Genomic DNA, 13,632 nt, shown 5'->3' on the forward strand with positions numbered 1-13,632 from the left:
TACTACAGGCCAATAAGAAAAACATACAAAAACGGCTTTTATCAGTTGATTTTTTGCCAATTTGCCCATTTTCAGAAGTCCGGAGCTATCAAGTTTTAGATCACTTCGAAAGATTGGATAATGTAAAACAGAGCAAGATTAAAAATGTTGCCTTCACAGACATTTTCGAAAAATTCTTGGTTTTTTATATTTGCCAATTTCTGCAAGACACCTGTTTTTGACCTGTTTTTGTATTTACAAAGTGGAAAACAAGTGTCTTTCAGATATCGGCAAATAGCTGAAAAACTAGGAATTTAAAAAAAATTCTGTGAATGCAAAGTTCTCAATTTGAGTTTTTAATATTTCTAAATTTCCAAAATTTTCGAACCCCTGAACAACAAAGTTTGAAACTCCCAAAATACAAAAATTTTGAATATTGACAAATTTCGAAATTAGAAAATTCGAAAAATTTGAGAATCTCTGGAAATGGCGAAATTCGAATATCTTAAAATTTTGATGTTCGCAAATTTGAATATTTAGAACTCAGCAAATTCTGAACATGACTTTTGTTTAGACATTTGTGGAAATGAGAATTCAGAAATTCAGAATCTCAAATTTGAAATACAGTAAACGGAAGCCAGTCGGTTTCGGCCAATGTTTGTACTTAAAATGTGGAAAACAGGTGTCTCTCAGAAATTGGAAGATAGCTGAAAAAGTAGCATTTCTCTAAAAAGTCTGTGCATGCGAATTTTTCAATTCATTTTACTCTTTCAAAAGTTTTCAAAGTAGTTGGAAAGTTGACAGCCGAACCCCAGGCTTCGGAAAATGGTCGAAATCGTTGAAAATCCACTGAAAAATCAACGTTTATATTTCTTATGTACTGGTACTGTATTTTTCGAAAGCGAAAAATCCAATCACCATCGTTTTTTTTTGGGAAAACCCTCATTCTTTTTGAATCGAACAAAGTTCTTACTTTTTATTTCTTTCATTTTTTCAGTTCTCTTTCTCTCATCCATCTTCAAGAACAAAGTTTTAGTTTTTGTAATAGCCACGTCATTTCCTTACCTCTCTTTCTCTCTTTATTCTATTCGGTCACATGGAAAGCATTCGGTTTCTTAGGAAGTTGCACTCGAATTCTTTTTTCTTTTGATGCCCAGAAGATAACAAAACCATGAACCGCTATCTCTGGTCAAGATCTTTTGGCAGAGAAGTGAAAGCAAAAAATTATTAAATGGGAACAAACCAGTTCTTCCTTCGAGAAGAACATCTGGAAAGTGATCAATTTTTCTTGATTCAGAGCACAATGCAGACTAATACTAATCTCTCTGGAAAAGTAGGCGGGGATGAATACGAATACATACGGCTTCTTTTTTTCTCCCTCGATTCCAATTACTTTTCTCTCTGAAAAAGCTCAAATTCCGAGAAACAAGAATGAGGAGGAGGAGGCGAAAAACGGAAATTTGTGTTTATGTCTCAATTGCATCCGTTTAAAGGTGTACACTTCTTGTCCCACACTACTTTTTTCTATTTCATTTCCTTCCGGACCTCTTTCCCCGCACCCATTTTTTCCTTTTTCTTCAAATAGATTGGTAGTCAAGTTGGGACGTTTCTTGCTGCATTCGAGCAACCATTTTTTGTACAAAGAATGCTAACTAACGCACTTTGTTGGTTTTGTTTCTATGAACACAGAGCCTACGTTTTTCGAAATCGTTTCGAGTTCGAGTTCCCGAGATCGTGTTTACTTTTTGGCTCGAAGAAACTCTTCCCTTTGAACTTATACCTCCTTACACTTGTTCTATCATATGTTTGTGCCACTGTGACGTGGTTTCATTTTTCTTTACTTCTTTCTTTCGTTTTTTCCTCCGAAGCAACCATAGAATTAGAGAGGAAAGAACGAAACCCGAATGGGACGGCCCTAGAAGAATAAGAAGAAGAAGAAAAAATGAAGGAGGAGAAGAAGAAGACACATGGCTTTTCGGCTGCTAGGAGAAAAAAGATGGGAGTAGGGGGAGCAAAGTGGGTGCCAAACTTGTTGTTTTCCGTGACTTTTGAAAAATTCACTCCTTGACTTTTACTCATGTAAACTGCACCCAAAGGAGACATGCAGTGGCCGAAATATCAGGTATTTATTATCTCATCTCCAATAGAGGGGAGGGTACCAAGAGAGAGCGGATGAGTAATATGTAGGATCCGGGGATTTTCGTATTTCAACGGATTATGGTAGTGCATCATGCAACAAAACTGGCAGCCTTATGTCCATTTTGGTTCTACACATGCTGTTTTCTGAAGAGTTTCTAGCTACGGTATCTCTAGAATCGCACAAATATTCATGTACAGTACCAGTCTAAAGGAAAACAAACCCATATTTTCCAGCTATTTTCGGATATATTCAAGGGTCTGGAGCTCGCGTCCCAACACTTTAAAAGTTTTGGAAGTTGTAAAGCAGACCTAGATTGAAAACTTCGCATTACAGAATTTTTCCAAGTTTCCTAATTTTCCAGCTTTGTTCTGATTTCTGGAAAACGCCCGTTCCTCTTGTTTTTGCGTTAAAAACGAGAAAAAGCAGGTGTTGTTCAGAAACCTGCAAATAGCTGAAAAAATAGAAGTTTTGGAAAAATTATGTTACTAGAAACGTTCAACAATTCCTGAGAGCGCAAACTTTTTAGTCTAAATCTGTTTAACAGTCTACAAAATTTTCATAATGATAGGAAACTTGACAGCCATGCTCCAGACTACTGAAAATGGTCAAAATTGCCAAAAATAAACAGAAAAATACGTTTTCGTTTGTCTTATTGACCGTTACTGTAGTTCTCAAATGTTCATAATTCTAGCTATGACATTCTCCTGAACTCCTATCACAAATCTCTATACCTCTTTTTAAGTTGACTACTGTAACTCTATCTTTTTCTTCTTCTTTCTATTTTTCTCACGAACAAAACCATCGCCATTTCAGAAGTTACAAGTTTTCTCTCACCAGACGCTACCACCCGTTCATATGGTTGATCCATACTGGATGGCAAACCTTATATGTTAGTTTTCAAAAAAAAGGGTTCAGTGTTTGAATAGGTGTCTAGTAGGAATTGAGTAAAGGGTACAGTAATTGAGAATTGTGTTCCTAGTTTAAGTTTGGGTAGTCAATGGAGTTCAAAAACAATTCGAACATTTTCAGCGACTCGTAAAGCCACCAGAGTCAAGAATGGCCGCGAGACGCCGACCAAGTATGCGGACCAGGATGAAGGCCGAGGACGTGTCCTGCTGGGTTGAACACAATCAGGTATGAATATGGGTGTATGGGCCAGGGTCGTAATTTTAAAAATTATGCTTTCTGAAGCTAATTTTTTTCATTTTTTTTGAGAGAACATTGAAATTACAGGATCGGTCAATATTATTTACAATAACGTATTTTTCAATGTCAGTCAATTTTCTGCCATTTTGACCATTTTCAGAAGTTCGGAGTTCTGCTGTCAAGTTTCCAATCATTTTGAAAAATTTTGAGGGCATATGATATACCCAGATTCAAATTTTTGCATCCACAAAATTTTTCGAAATTCCCTAGCTTTTCACCTATTTGCCTAATTTTGAAGAACACCCGTTTTTGTCCGTTTTTGTACTGAAAATGTGAAAAAATTGCAATTCAGAAATCGGAAGATAGCTCAAAAACTAGGAACTCTCAACATTTTCTGTAAATGCAAAGTTTTCAATCTAGGTTTCTGTTACAGATTCCAAAGGGTTCTGTGTGACCGGAAACTTGAGAGCCGAGCTTTAGATTTCTAAAAATGGTCAAAATGTGCCAAAATCATCTGGAAGATGAATAAAAACTAAAAGAATATTTTATTGGCCGGAACTGTATCTCATTTTTTATAAGAGGTATCAGACAATGGTCAATTGGCAAAATAATGTTGGTAACATAAAAAGCATTCTGTAAGTGGGCCATTTTTTCACAGGAGCCGCGATATATAATATCAAAGTTGAAGGTTTTTAAAGGCCCTGCTTTATTAATTAGAACACTTTTCAGCAACAGCAGCCACGTTCTCCAAGAGATGAACAACACCGAGTCCAGTTTGTGACTCCAGCAACACCAACTCGTGCCGCCCCAGATGAGGATTCTGAAGATGAACTGAAGGAAAATCCAATCCCAACTGATGGTGGATTCGGATGGTTCGTGGTCTTTGCGAGCTTTCTCATGCACGTCGTGTGCGACGGAGCATCGTTCTGTTTTGGAATCGTTCTTGTCATGATTCAACGAGTGAGTTTAGCCCTCTGAATTATCCAAAAAATATTTTCAGAATTATAATGCTGGACGTGTCGCTTCAATGTTCACCGCATCCCTCTTTCTCTCCCTTCCGCTTTTGTTGGCTCCAATCGCCGGATTTACTAGTGACCGTCTTGGATGTAGAATGGCAATCATTATTGGAGGATCTATCTGCACCGTGTCGTGTGTTCTGTCGATGTTTTGCCCGAATATGTGGTTATTCACTCCGATTTTCGGTTTTGGATGTGGTCTCGGTGAGCATATTTTAATACAGTTAATCAATTTTGAAAAATAATTTCTTTCAGGAATGGCATTTATTTATAATGCCGCGATTGTTATAGTCACTTACTACTTCTCTGCGAAACGAGGAACCGCGACATCGTTAGCTGTGGCTGGAACAGGAGGTGGAACTTTTGTTTTTCCGGGATTGTTGACCTTGGTGAGTGGTTTTTTTAAAATTTTTTTTTTAAATCTGAATATCTAATAAAACCTCTATCTTTTTTCAGTCCGTCTATTCACTCACACTTGTCTTCACCGATCTTCAATCTGCTCTCACCTGCTTTGCCGTTGCCTACTCAATTGTTGTCGTACTTGGACTTCTCATCAGAGATGTTGAATGGGAATCAGATACCTGTGACTTCAAACTCAAGAAATTCGATCAAAACGTCAGAACACTCCTAGAAGACCAAGAGAGTAGTGCGAAAATTGTCAAGGATACACTGCTACGTCGTGCCAACTCATTGCCAAACCTCAATGCCATTCGTGTTGACGTTGGATCAATTCAATCCGTATGTGAAGCTGGAAGAGTTGAAGGAACTGCGGAAATGCCAACTCGTTCAAAATCGATGGCTCTGTTTGAAAACAAAAACCAGCTCCCGGTCATCCAGGAATACTCCATGCTCAATAGTAATTTGGCTAATCTCGAGCACCTTGATTTGGAACTTGCCAACTCACCATGTACCACTGTGAGAGCTCAACGTCGTCGTGTCATCAGCAAAGTCTCAATGAGTGTTGACCAAATCAACGAGATGGATGATGAAGACTTCAAAGTTAACTTCTTCGACAGTTCTTCCGGTTCAGCAGAAACCGAATCCAGCTCTGATGACTCTGAAATGAGCAACGACGGAGATTCTTCAAGCTCGGAGCTCTCGGAAAAGCAAATCGATGAACCAGTTGCCCAGCTTATCAATCGCAATCTTACGTCAGTCGTCACCCGTGCAGCATCCTCTGCTCCAACATCTGCTCGACTTGTCAGAAGTTCACTTGCCCCAGGAAGTAGCAACGTCTCCGGAGGGCGTGTTCTCGCCAGCAATGCCATTCAATCTCGCTTCACCTCTAATCTTCTGACCATGGGAAAAATTCCATCGGCTCCAATGCTAGTGGCGCGGAAGAAGCGAAAGATTCTATCAAGAACCCAAAAGTCAATCAGTAGAAGAATTGCCGAAGAGAAGGTCTGCTATAAGATCATCCTGAGATCTTATCCATTCAGATAGTGAGTTTACTGCGGTTGAGTGAAAAAATAAGATTTTCATTTCAGCATTGCTTTATCGGTGTTCTGCCTCTACTTCATCTTGGACGTTCCCTATGTCTGCGTCTACGACTACGGTATTGAACATTTGGGGCTCTCTGAAACAACATCAAAGTCGATCTACTCTGCCATAGGATTTTGTAACTGTCTCTCAACCATAGTTTTTGGAAAATTTGCCGACCACCCACTCACGAAAGACAAAATTCATTGGATCTACGTCTTCTCGATGGTTGTCGTTTCCATTACTCTTTTTGCTGCCACCTTCGTCACCACTGCTACTGAAATCATTGTCAGTGGAGGTCTATTTGGTGTCTTCATCACATCCAACTATGTGCTCCAGTCGTTGATCATCGCTAACTGTTTCAATGGGCTTTCGATTTTCCAAAGTGCCTATTCAATGATTAGCATGCTTGAAGGCGTCGCTTCTTTCATCGGACCACCAATTTTTGGTTTGTTTTACAAATAATTGTAATGAAGTTTTTGAAAAAATAATTTTCAGCCCAACTGAGAGAAATGACCGGCAGCTATTCCGTTGTGTTTTTTACTGGTGGAATTTTCAGTCTTCTTTCCGGATTCTTCCTTTACCTCTCGGCCCGCGAAATGCAGAAAGAAGATGACGAGATTGCCAGAATTGCAGCAGAGCGGACAAGTTCTTCGGCTGAGTGAGTGATGATATTTACTGGGTGAAAATGAGATTAAACATAAGTTTAGACAAATTTTCAGGATGATTAGTAAGTTTAGCGTCAATTAACTTTTTTGAATTTCCGGAATCTTTGAATATTCAAAACCAAGAAAATAACCATTCGATGTTCAAAAAAACTCCCAAATGTTTTTATAAAACGCTGGGGAACTTCTGTAAACAAGTTTTTAGAAACGAAAATAGAATTTCGCAAAAAAATATAATAAGATTTTACCGGTTTTGCGCATTTAGAGAACAGTTGTGTGGTACCGTATTTTTTATAAAAGTCCACTTTATACGTTCATCTTGAGCTCAATTATCTCGGTTTTTATTAGAGATATCAACAACTTGTCAACTGATGGAATATTAGTGATACTATGATAAACAATTTATCAGTTGACAAATTGCTGATGTTTTTTGATAGAACCGAGCTAATGGAGCCAATGATGAGCTCTTATTAGAGCGAGTACAGCATTTTCAGAAAAAAAACTGGAAATATTGGAAATTGGCGATCACAGATAACCTATTCTTTCAAAACAATTTGACCTATACATTTTCAGAGAAGTGCCAAACGGAACAACAACCCGCGCTAATGGAGAAGGCACCGGAACCGAAACCGAAACTCTTCTAGATGTCTAATCATGCCATAACATCTCATGAATTATTCTAGCAACGAAGATGATCACATATTATATCCCATTTTCCCCGTCATAATCTTTTATCATTTTGTCTCTCCCTCGTAAATTCAAGACGTCCCCTTATTTGAAGTTGTAATTGTGAGATCAAATGTGTCGCTTCTCCTTTGAATAAGTGTCGCCTAGCCCCTTTTTAGATCCTCTTTCAAATCTCCAATTTTTAGCATTCATTTTGTTCTCTTTAATCAATTTCTTCCTGTCTTCCCCAGGTCTACAATCTCTATTGTACACTTTTGTACACTTTCATCCGAGAAAAAACAAAACAAGGATCGCCTTACCTGTTCAATTTCTACCGGTATTGGTTAGCACACTGTGAGAATTGACATTCCCCTCCTTTGGCCCATAGTAAGATTTTTAATATTATTTTTCATGTGTAACTCATTTTCTAATATTTTGTCCTTTCCGGTTCTTGAAACATTTTTCACTGAGGTTCACTATTGAGTACTGTTTGCAATAAATTGGGTTCTTAATTTTGTGTATTTTTTTTCAAGGAGAAATATTTGAAATTTTCAGTATTGAGAGAATGTGATTGTTAGGAGAAACCGCTTATCTGACAGAAAAAGTGTCGGTGAAATTTGTGTAACTTCAGTTTTAGAGAAAGCGTCAGGTATGTAGGTCAAAAGACACTTTTCGTTCATTGATACTGTCTAAAATAGACGACACACATTTCATTTTGAAGTCACTGGAGCTACAAAACGCCGTCAGTTAGCATTAGTATCAAATCCAAGCGTATATATATAAATGGATGGATGTTTTCAATAGGGTATTGAATGACATCAACAAAGTCAGATTCAGAATTCGATATTCATATAGAATATATCCTTCTTGTTCTCCTTTAATGTTAGCCTAAGTCCATAAGATGACCGAAGGAAATCGAATTTTCGATTTCCGTTAGAAAAAAAGAGATTGATATCCTTGTTCCTACGTGTAGTTGGAAATATTTTGAAGACATTATTTTCTTTTTTTTCGTGATTCATTTCTTATCTTATCTCTATATATTTGTATTAGTGCATGATTTGAAAGTATCTAGTTCTTAATTTTATGCACCTACAGTAGCGGGTAATAAAATGTACAACTACTTATATTTCAGTTGATTTTGATCATTTTCAGGAGTCTGGAGTTCAGCTGTCATGTTTCCGATCATTTTGAAAATTTTGGAGATCTAGATTGAAATTTTTTGTGTTCACAAAATTTTTTGAAATTTCCTAGCTTTTTAGTTATTCGCCGGTTTTTGAAAGACACTTCTTTTGATCAGTTTTTGTCCTAAAAGCAGACGTCCTTCAGAAATCGGCAAGTAGCTGGAAAACTAGGAAGTACAAAAAATTCTGTGACTGCAAAGTTTGCAATCTGAATCTGTTTTACACCTCCTAAAATTTTCTTAAGTGATCCGAAACTGGACAGCGGCGCTCCAAAATCTTAAAGATCAAATTCAACTGAAAAAGACGTTATTGTATATCTTATTGACCGGTACTGTAATTTGAATGTTTTCTCGAAAACTGGAAAAATTGAGTTTCAGAAAATAAAAACTTCAAAAATTTTGACGCCGAGGAGTATATCCACTCTGAAAAACTATCCGCATGTCCATTCTAGTTAATTCTCCCTCCAAAATTATGTGTTTACTCTATGGCCTCGTCAGCCACACACAAATGTGAATCTATATATTTCCAAAGTGCCACCTTCCAAGAGGCAAAAAAAGATAATAACATGTGCGAGTGAGTGTGAGCGGCGGGGCGGTCGAGCGCAAACCTTCGCTGGGGGGTGTCGCCCTCGTTCCGTTTTTTAAGCCTCAACCACCACCGCCACCCGTTGTCGTCAAATCATCGACACAAAACTTTCGTTTCTCGCCACACTCAAAGACACTCTCATCATTTTGCGTACGTATTAATGCGACACGCACAGACCCTGCACCTCAGAGACAGTGACCGAAATCTTTTTCCGAAATCCCCTCCCTCTTCTCACTTTCCCTATTGATTCCATAGAACTGTTGTGACATTACTCTCTGACCAGCCAGCCAGCTGATAAGGAAAATGATAGATAACACTTGTTCGACTGACAATGAAGAGGCAACAATTTGAAAAAAAGGGTGAAAGGCAGAAACGATTTTGGAATATGTAGTGTTGGTATCTTAATATCAATCTCAACCTATTCATTCCTAGTTTTATTCTTTATGCCGTTCCTCTGTCTTCCTCTTTTTCTTCATTTTCTACTCTTCTCAACTTTTTGATCGAAAACCAGCAAGCATTTCGATTAGAATACAAATACAAACAGCCACATGTCCACCTCCTTCTCTTCACTTTTTTTGCCCACTCGGTTTTCGCTTTTTTTCTGCTTCAGCTGCTAGTTTTGTGTGTCCTTTTCTCATCATTTTATGAATTGCCGCCACCTACACCTTCTTTGATTGTCATATTGTCCCCGAAGATATTCCATTTGACATCACCTTGCTCCATTTGGAGCCAGACATGTTCGGAATTACCTTTTCCAAATTTTTTGATATGTCGAAAATCCCAATTTTCAACATTTCGAAATTTCGGAACTTCCAATTTCTCGGAACATTACGATATTTGAGTTTCTCGAATTTCTGAATTAAAGATTATTCCGATTTTAAAAATTTCGGAATTTTCAGTTTTTTTACCGAATTTTGGAATTTCGGAATATCCCGATTTTTAAATTCTTCCGAATTTCTTAACTTCGAAATATTCCGATTTCTACATTTTTCCGAATTCGCGAGTTTCGGAATATTCCTATTTTCTCATTTTGGGATTTCCGAATTTTCGAAATATTCCGATTTTTAAAAATTCGGAACTTTAGCGTTTTTGGTGTATTCCGAAGTTTGAAACTTTTTTTCAACTTTTGAATCTCGGAATATTCCATTCGAAATTCCGGAACTTCCAATTTCTTGGAACATTACGACTTTTAAGTTTCCCGAATTTCTGAATTAGGGTTATTCCAATTTAAAAAAGTTATGGAATTTCGAAACTTCCGAATATTCCTATTTTTGATATTGGGAATATCTGAATCTCGGAATATTCCGAGTTTTCAAATTTTCAGTATTTTCAGACTATTCCAATCTTTAAAATTTCTGAATTTCTCTATTTCGAAATATAAATTTTTGGATTTCCGAAAATCTGGAATATTCCGATTTTTAGGATTTCGGAATTTCGGAATTTTCGCATTTCTATAACATTCAAATTCTAAAGTGATGGTTCCATTTTCCCATGACCGGGAATTCAACAAAAATCGAAAACTGGTGATAAACTGACAAAAAGATTTCGAAAATGAAAAATTTTTTTAAAGAATTCCGTTCGAGACCTGCAATCGAATTTTTTGCAAGAGCCTTTGACATACCGTGTCCTAATAATCTCTAATTCAAAAACGAACCTCGGAAATGTTCTGACCGGAATTTCTTTCCTATTTTTTTTTCGAAATTTTTTAATTTTTGGAATTAAGAACTCCGTTTCGAACATCCCTAATTGCACCTCGACACATTACACATCGTTCCTTGCTCCGTTTCTTATGTCCAACTTCGTGAAAAAGATTTCTTACTGGCAGAAGGTAAAGACGGATGAATTACTTCAAATATCCCTGACGACTAGTACGATTGTAATTATTCGAAATGCTGTAAAACCTCAATAACCTCAGGGTTGTTAGGTAGTCGTAAAATTTCTTACTTTCTCTTCAGACTTTATATATCGTGTGGGGGCAGGTGGCCCCGATTAAACAACCTTGGAAGCCTCAAATGATCCGTGAATGCTCTAAATGTTAACGAGGTGGTTGACAGAGAGGTGATGCTCATGCTGTTGGGTGACTGGTAGTGCTGATGAACTCAGTGTTCAACTCACCAAGTCTGTTTGCTCAGACCATCTCTTCTTTTCCTATTATCTCTACTCCCCACTTCCAAAAAACTCAACCGATTTAATAAAATCACAATGTCCTTCGTCACTTCTTCTCCAGTTTTTCTCCATTTTCTCTTTCTAAAAAATCACAAACCCATTCGGTTTCGATTTCATTCAATCCCCTCCCACTTATTCTCGCCTATTCATTTTCTGTCATCTTGCCTATCCGCTCTACTCTTTTCCGTTATTTGTCGGGTTATACATTCGCCTTCACTTTGCTTCAGGAGGCGCTCGTTTTCCCGTCACCACTATATGCATCCTTAGTTTCGCATCTTTAGTTCTACAAGTTGTCATGGTGTCGTCAAAAAATCACCCATCTTGTGCATGAACCTTTGGAGAAGGAGAAATTCAAAAATTCAGAAATTCAAAAATTCAAAAATTCAGAAATTCAGAAATTCAGAAATTCAGAAATTCAGAAATTCAAAAATTCAAAAATTCAAAAATTCAGAAATTCAGAAATTCAGAAATTCAGAAATTCAGAAATTCAAAAATTCAGAAATTCAGAAACTCAGAAATTCAAAAATTCAAAAATTCAAAAATTCAGAAATTCAGAAATTCAGAAATTCAGAAATTCAAAAATTCAGAAATTCAGAAATTCGTGTACAGTACTCTAGTATAATTTTTCTGGTAGGGAAACGGAAAGCCAACTGAACAACACCAAACATTTTTGTGTACTTTTGGGAGTGTCTATTTTTGTATAGCCTTTACGCCACTCGCTTTGTTGACCGAATCGGTGTGAGCTTGGTTTCTAAAAGAAAACACTTCGTGTTTGGTGGTGTTGCAAGGTCAAAAATATTGTTGCGAAACGCGACGAAAAAGATGACATGTGAGGAGAAAGAGGACAATAATTAGCACTTATTGATTCATTGATTCCTCTGCTTGTCTCTTTCTCTTTCTCGTTCATTTGGGGTTTTCACTTTTTTTTGCTTCATTTTATTTCTTCCTGGTGATTCTTCATATCGTCATTCATCTATTTCCTGCGGTACAAGTTTTCCGTTGTGTTGTTTCTCTCATCTCCCTTTTATATAACAACATTATTATCGGTTCCTGTCCGAAAAAACACCAATATAAAACAAAATGAAAAGAAAATGAATAATGCGATTAAAGAAAAATAAACATTTACACACATACAGATAGACACATACAAACACCGGGTGAGGAAGACGTAAAAGCTTTTTTAATTTTCTTTTTGTTTTGCTCCAACCCAACCAACCCAACCAATCGACTCTAAACACTTCAGTTCTTCCTTCCTCCCTCGTGTGCTCCGGTTAGTCACAAAAAATTCCACATGTCCTGAGATGAGCTCTCTCTGAAAAAAAGACACTGCAAGAAGGAGCTCATCTTCTGAGGAATGAAATAACAAGTGTGTTGCTCATCCGAAGTCTTTTTTTTCGAAAAAATAGAATAAAATGTAAGTAGTCGCTCCTGACATTTTTCATTCTAATCTCCGCTGGTCTTTATGTCATTCAATGATTGCCTATAATTTTTCAGAGGCCAAATTGTGGAAAACAAGAGTTTGTCTGTTTTCGTGCTGCGTACCTCTGTGTCGGCTCCCCCGATTATCAAGGAGCGAGTTGTTTTTCAAGTTTTTCGAAAATATGTAGCTAAAACATTAAGCTTCGCTTTTATTTTGATCTTTGAATTTAGCAGAATTGTTTGAACCTAGAAATCGGGAGTTCCGTTTCTCCTATTTTTCCGTTTTTTGCTGGAATTTTTCCTTATTTTTTGTCCGCAATTTTTTCCTGGCGGGAATTTTTCTAAAAAAATTCTCGGAAATTTTTCTGTCATATTGTTTTGGAAACGAAACTTCGTTAAATGTAAGTTCAAAAACTACATATCCTAATATTTCATATTCGCTTTTGCTTTTTTTCTCAATTTCTGTCCATTGTTTTTCTAGATTTTTTATTTGAGAAAATGACCTAAATTCAAGCAAGCAAAATTTCGAAATTTCGAGAAATTGAGAAAAATGTAAAAACCCCTAAAAGTTTATTGAAAAATTTCTCGATTTATCCCAGTTTACCTGAAATTCCCGTAAAAAATTTTTAAAGAAAAATTTGGGAAGCAAAAAATTCTCCCGAATTAATATCCAGTTTAGTCTCTCTTTATTATTTTTCTGTTTTCGTTTTTGTCATAGCTCGGAAGGAAACGACAGGAAAGCAATATAATTTAGAATATTGCCGTTGTCGTCGTCAGTTTGAAAACCAAATTGCCTTCTTTTGACTGCTGCTCGAATTCCCGCCATCTGGATCCCTTTTGTTTTGGGAGAGGGCGTGTGTGTCTATCTGCCAACTTGACAGAATCCATTTCTGTGTGCCCGTTCATTTTCACTTCAACCACATGAATATTTCAGTGCCTTTTTCTTTTCTTTTTTCTTTCTTACTTTCCTTCCTTTCTTCTACTCCCCCTCGTTTTGCTCTCGGTTTTTTTCTTCGTTTACATTCCGCTTATATTCATCCGCGTCCTTCTTTTCAAGAAACAACTTCTTTTTTGTGCTGCTTCTTTTTCTAAACTCGACCCCTTCCGTGGTCCTTTGGCCCATCTACGTACATATTCATTCCCATCCTCTTCATGTGTTTTCAGAAAGCCTGCACACAACATCTTCAAAC

The 13,632-nt window shown here is 37.0% G+C and overlaps 1 protein-coding gene across 1 annotated transcript; it reads left to right on the forward strand.

The window, feature by feature from the left end:
* Positions 1-3,175: 3,175 nt before the first annotated feature.
* CBG07785 lies at positions 3,176-7,077 on the forward strand (the record flags this gene model as incomplete). The annotated part of the gene is made up of 8 exons (XM_002645951.1): positions 3,176-3,253; positions 3,995-4,225; positions 4,266-4,485; positions 4,537-4,670; positions 4,738-5,723; positions 5,769-6,208; positions 6,259-6,421; positions 6,999-7,077. 8 exons carry the CDS (start codon positions 3,176-3,178, stop codon positions 7,075-7,077), a joined length of 2,331 nt encoding a protein of 776 aa, XP_002645997.1.
* Between the last annotated feature and the right edge of the window lie 6,555 nt (positions 7,078-13,632).

This window comes from Caenorhabditis briggsae (genome assembly GCF_000004555.2).
Source record: "Caenorhabditis briggsae complete genome, chrX, whole genome shotgun sequence".
Taxonomy (NCBI): domain Eukaryota; kingdom Metazoa; phylum Nematoda; class Chromadorea; order Rhabditida; family Rhabditidae; genus Caenorhabditis; species Caenorhabditis briggsae.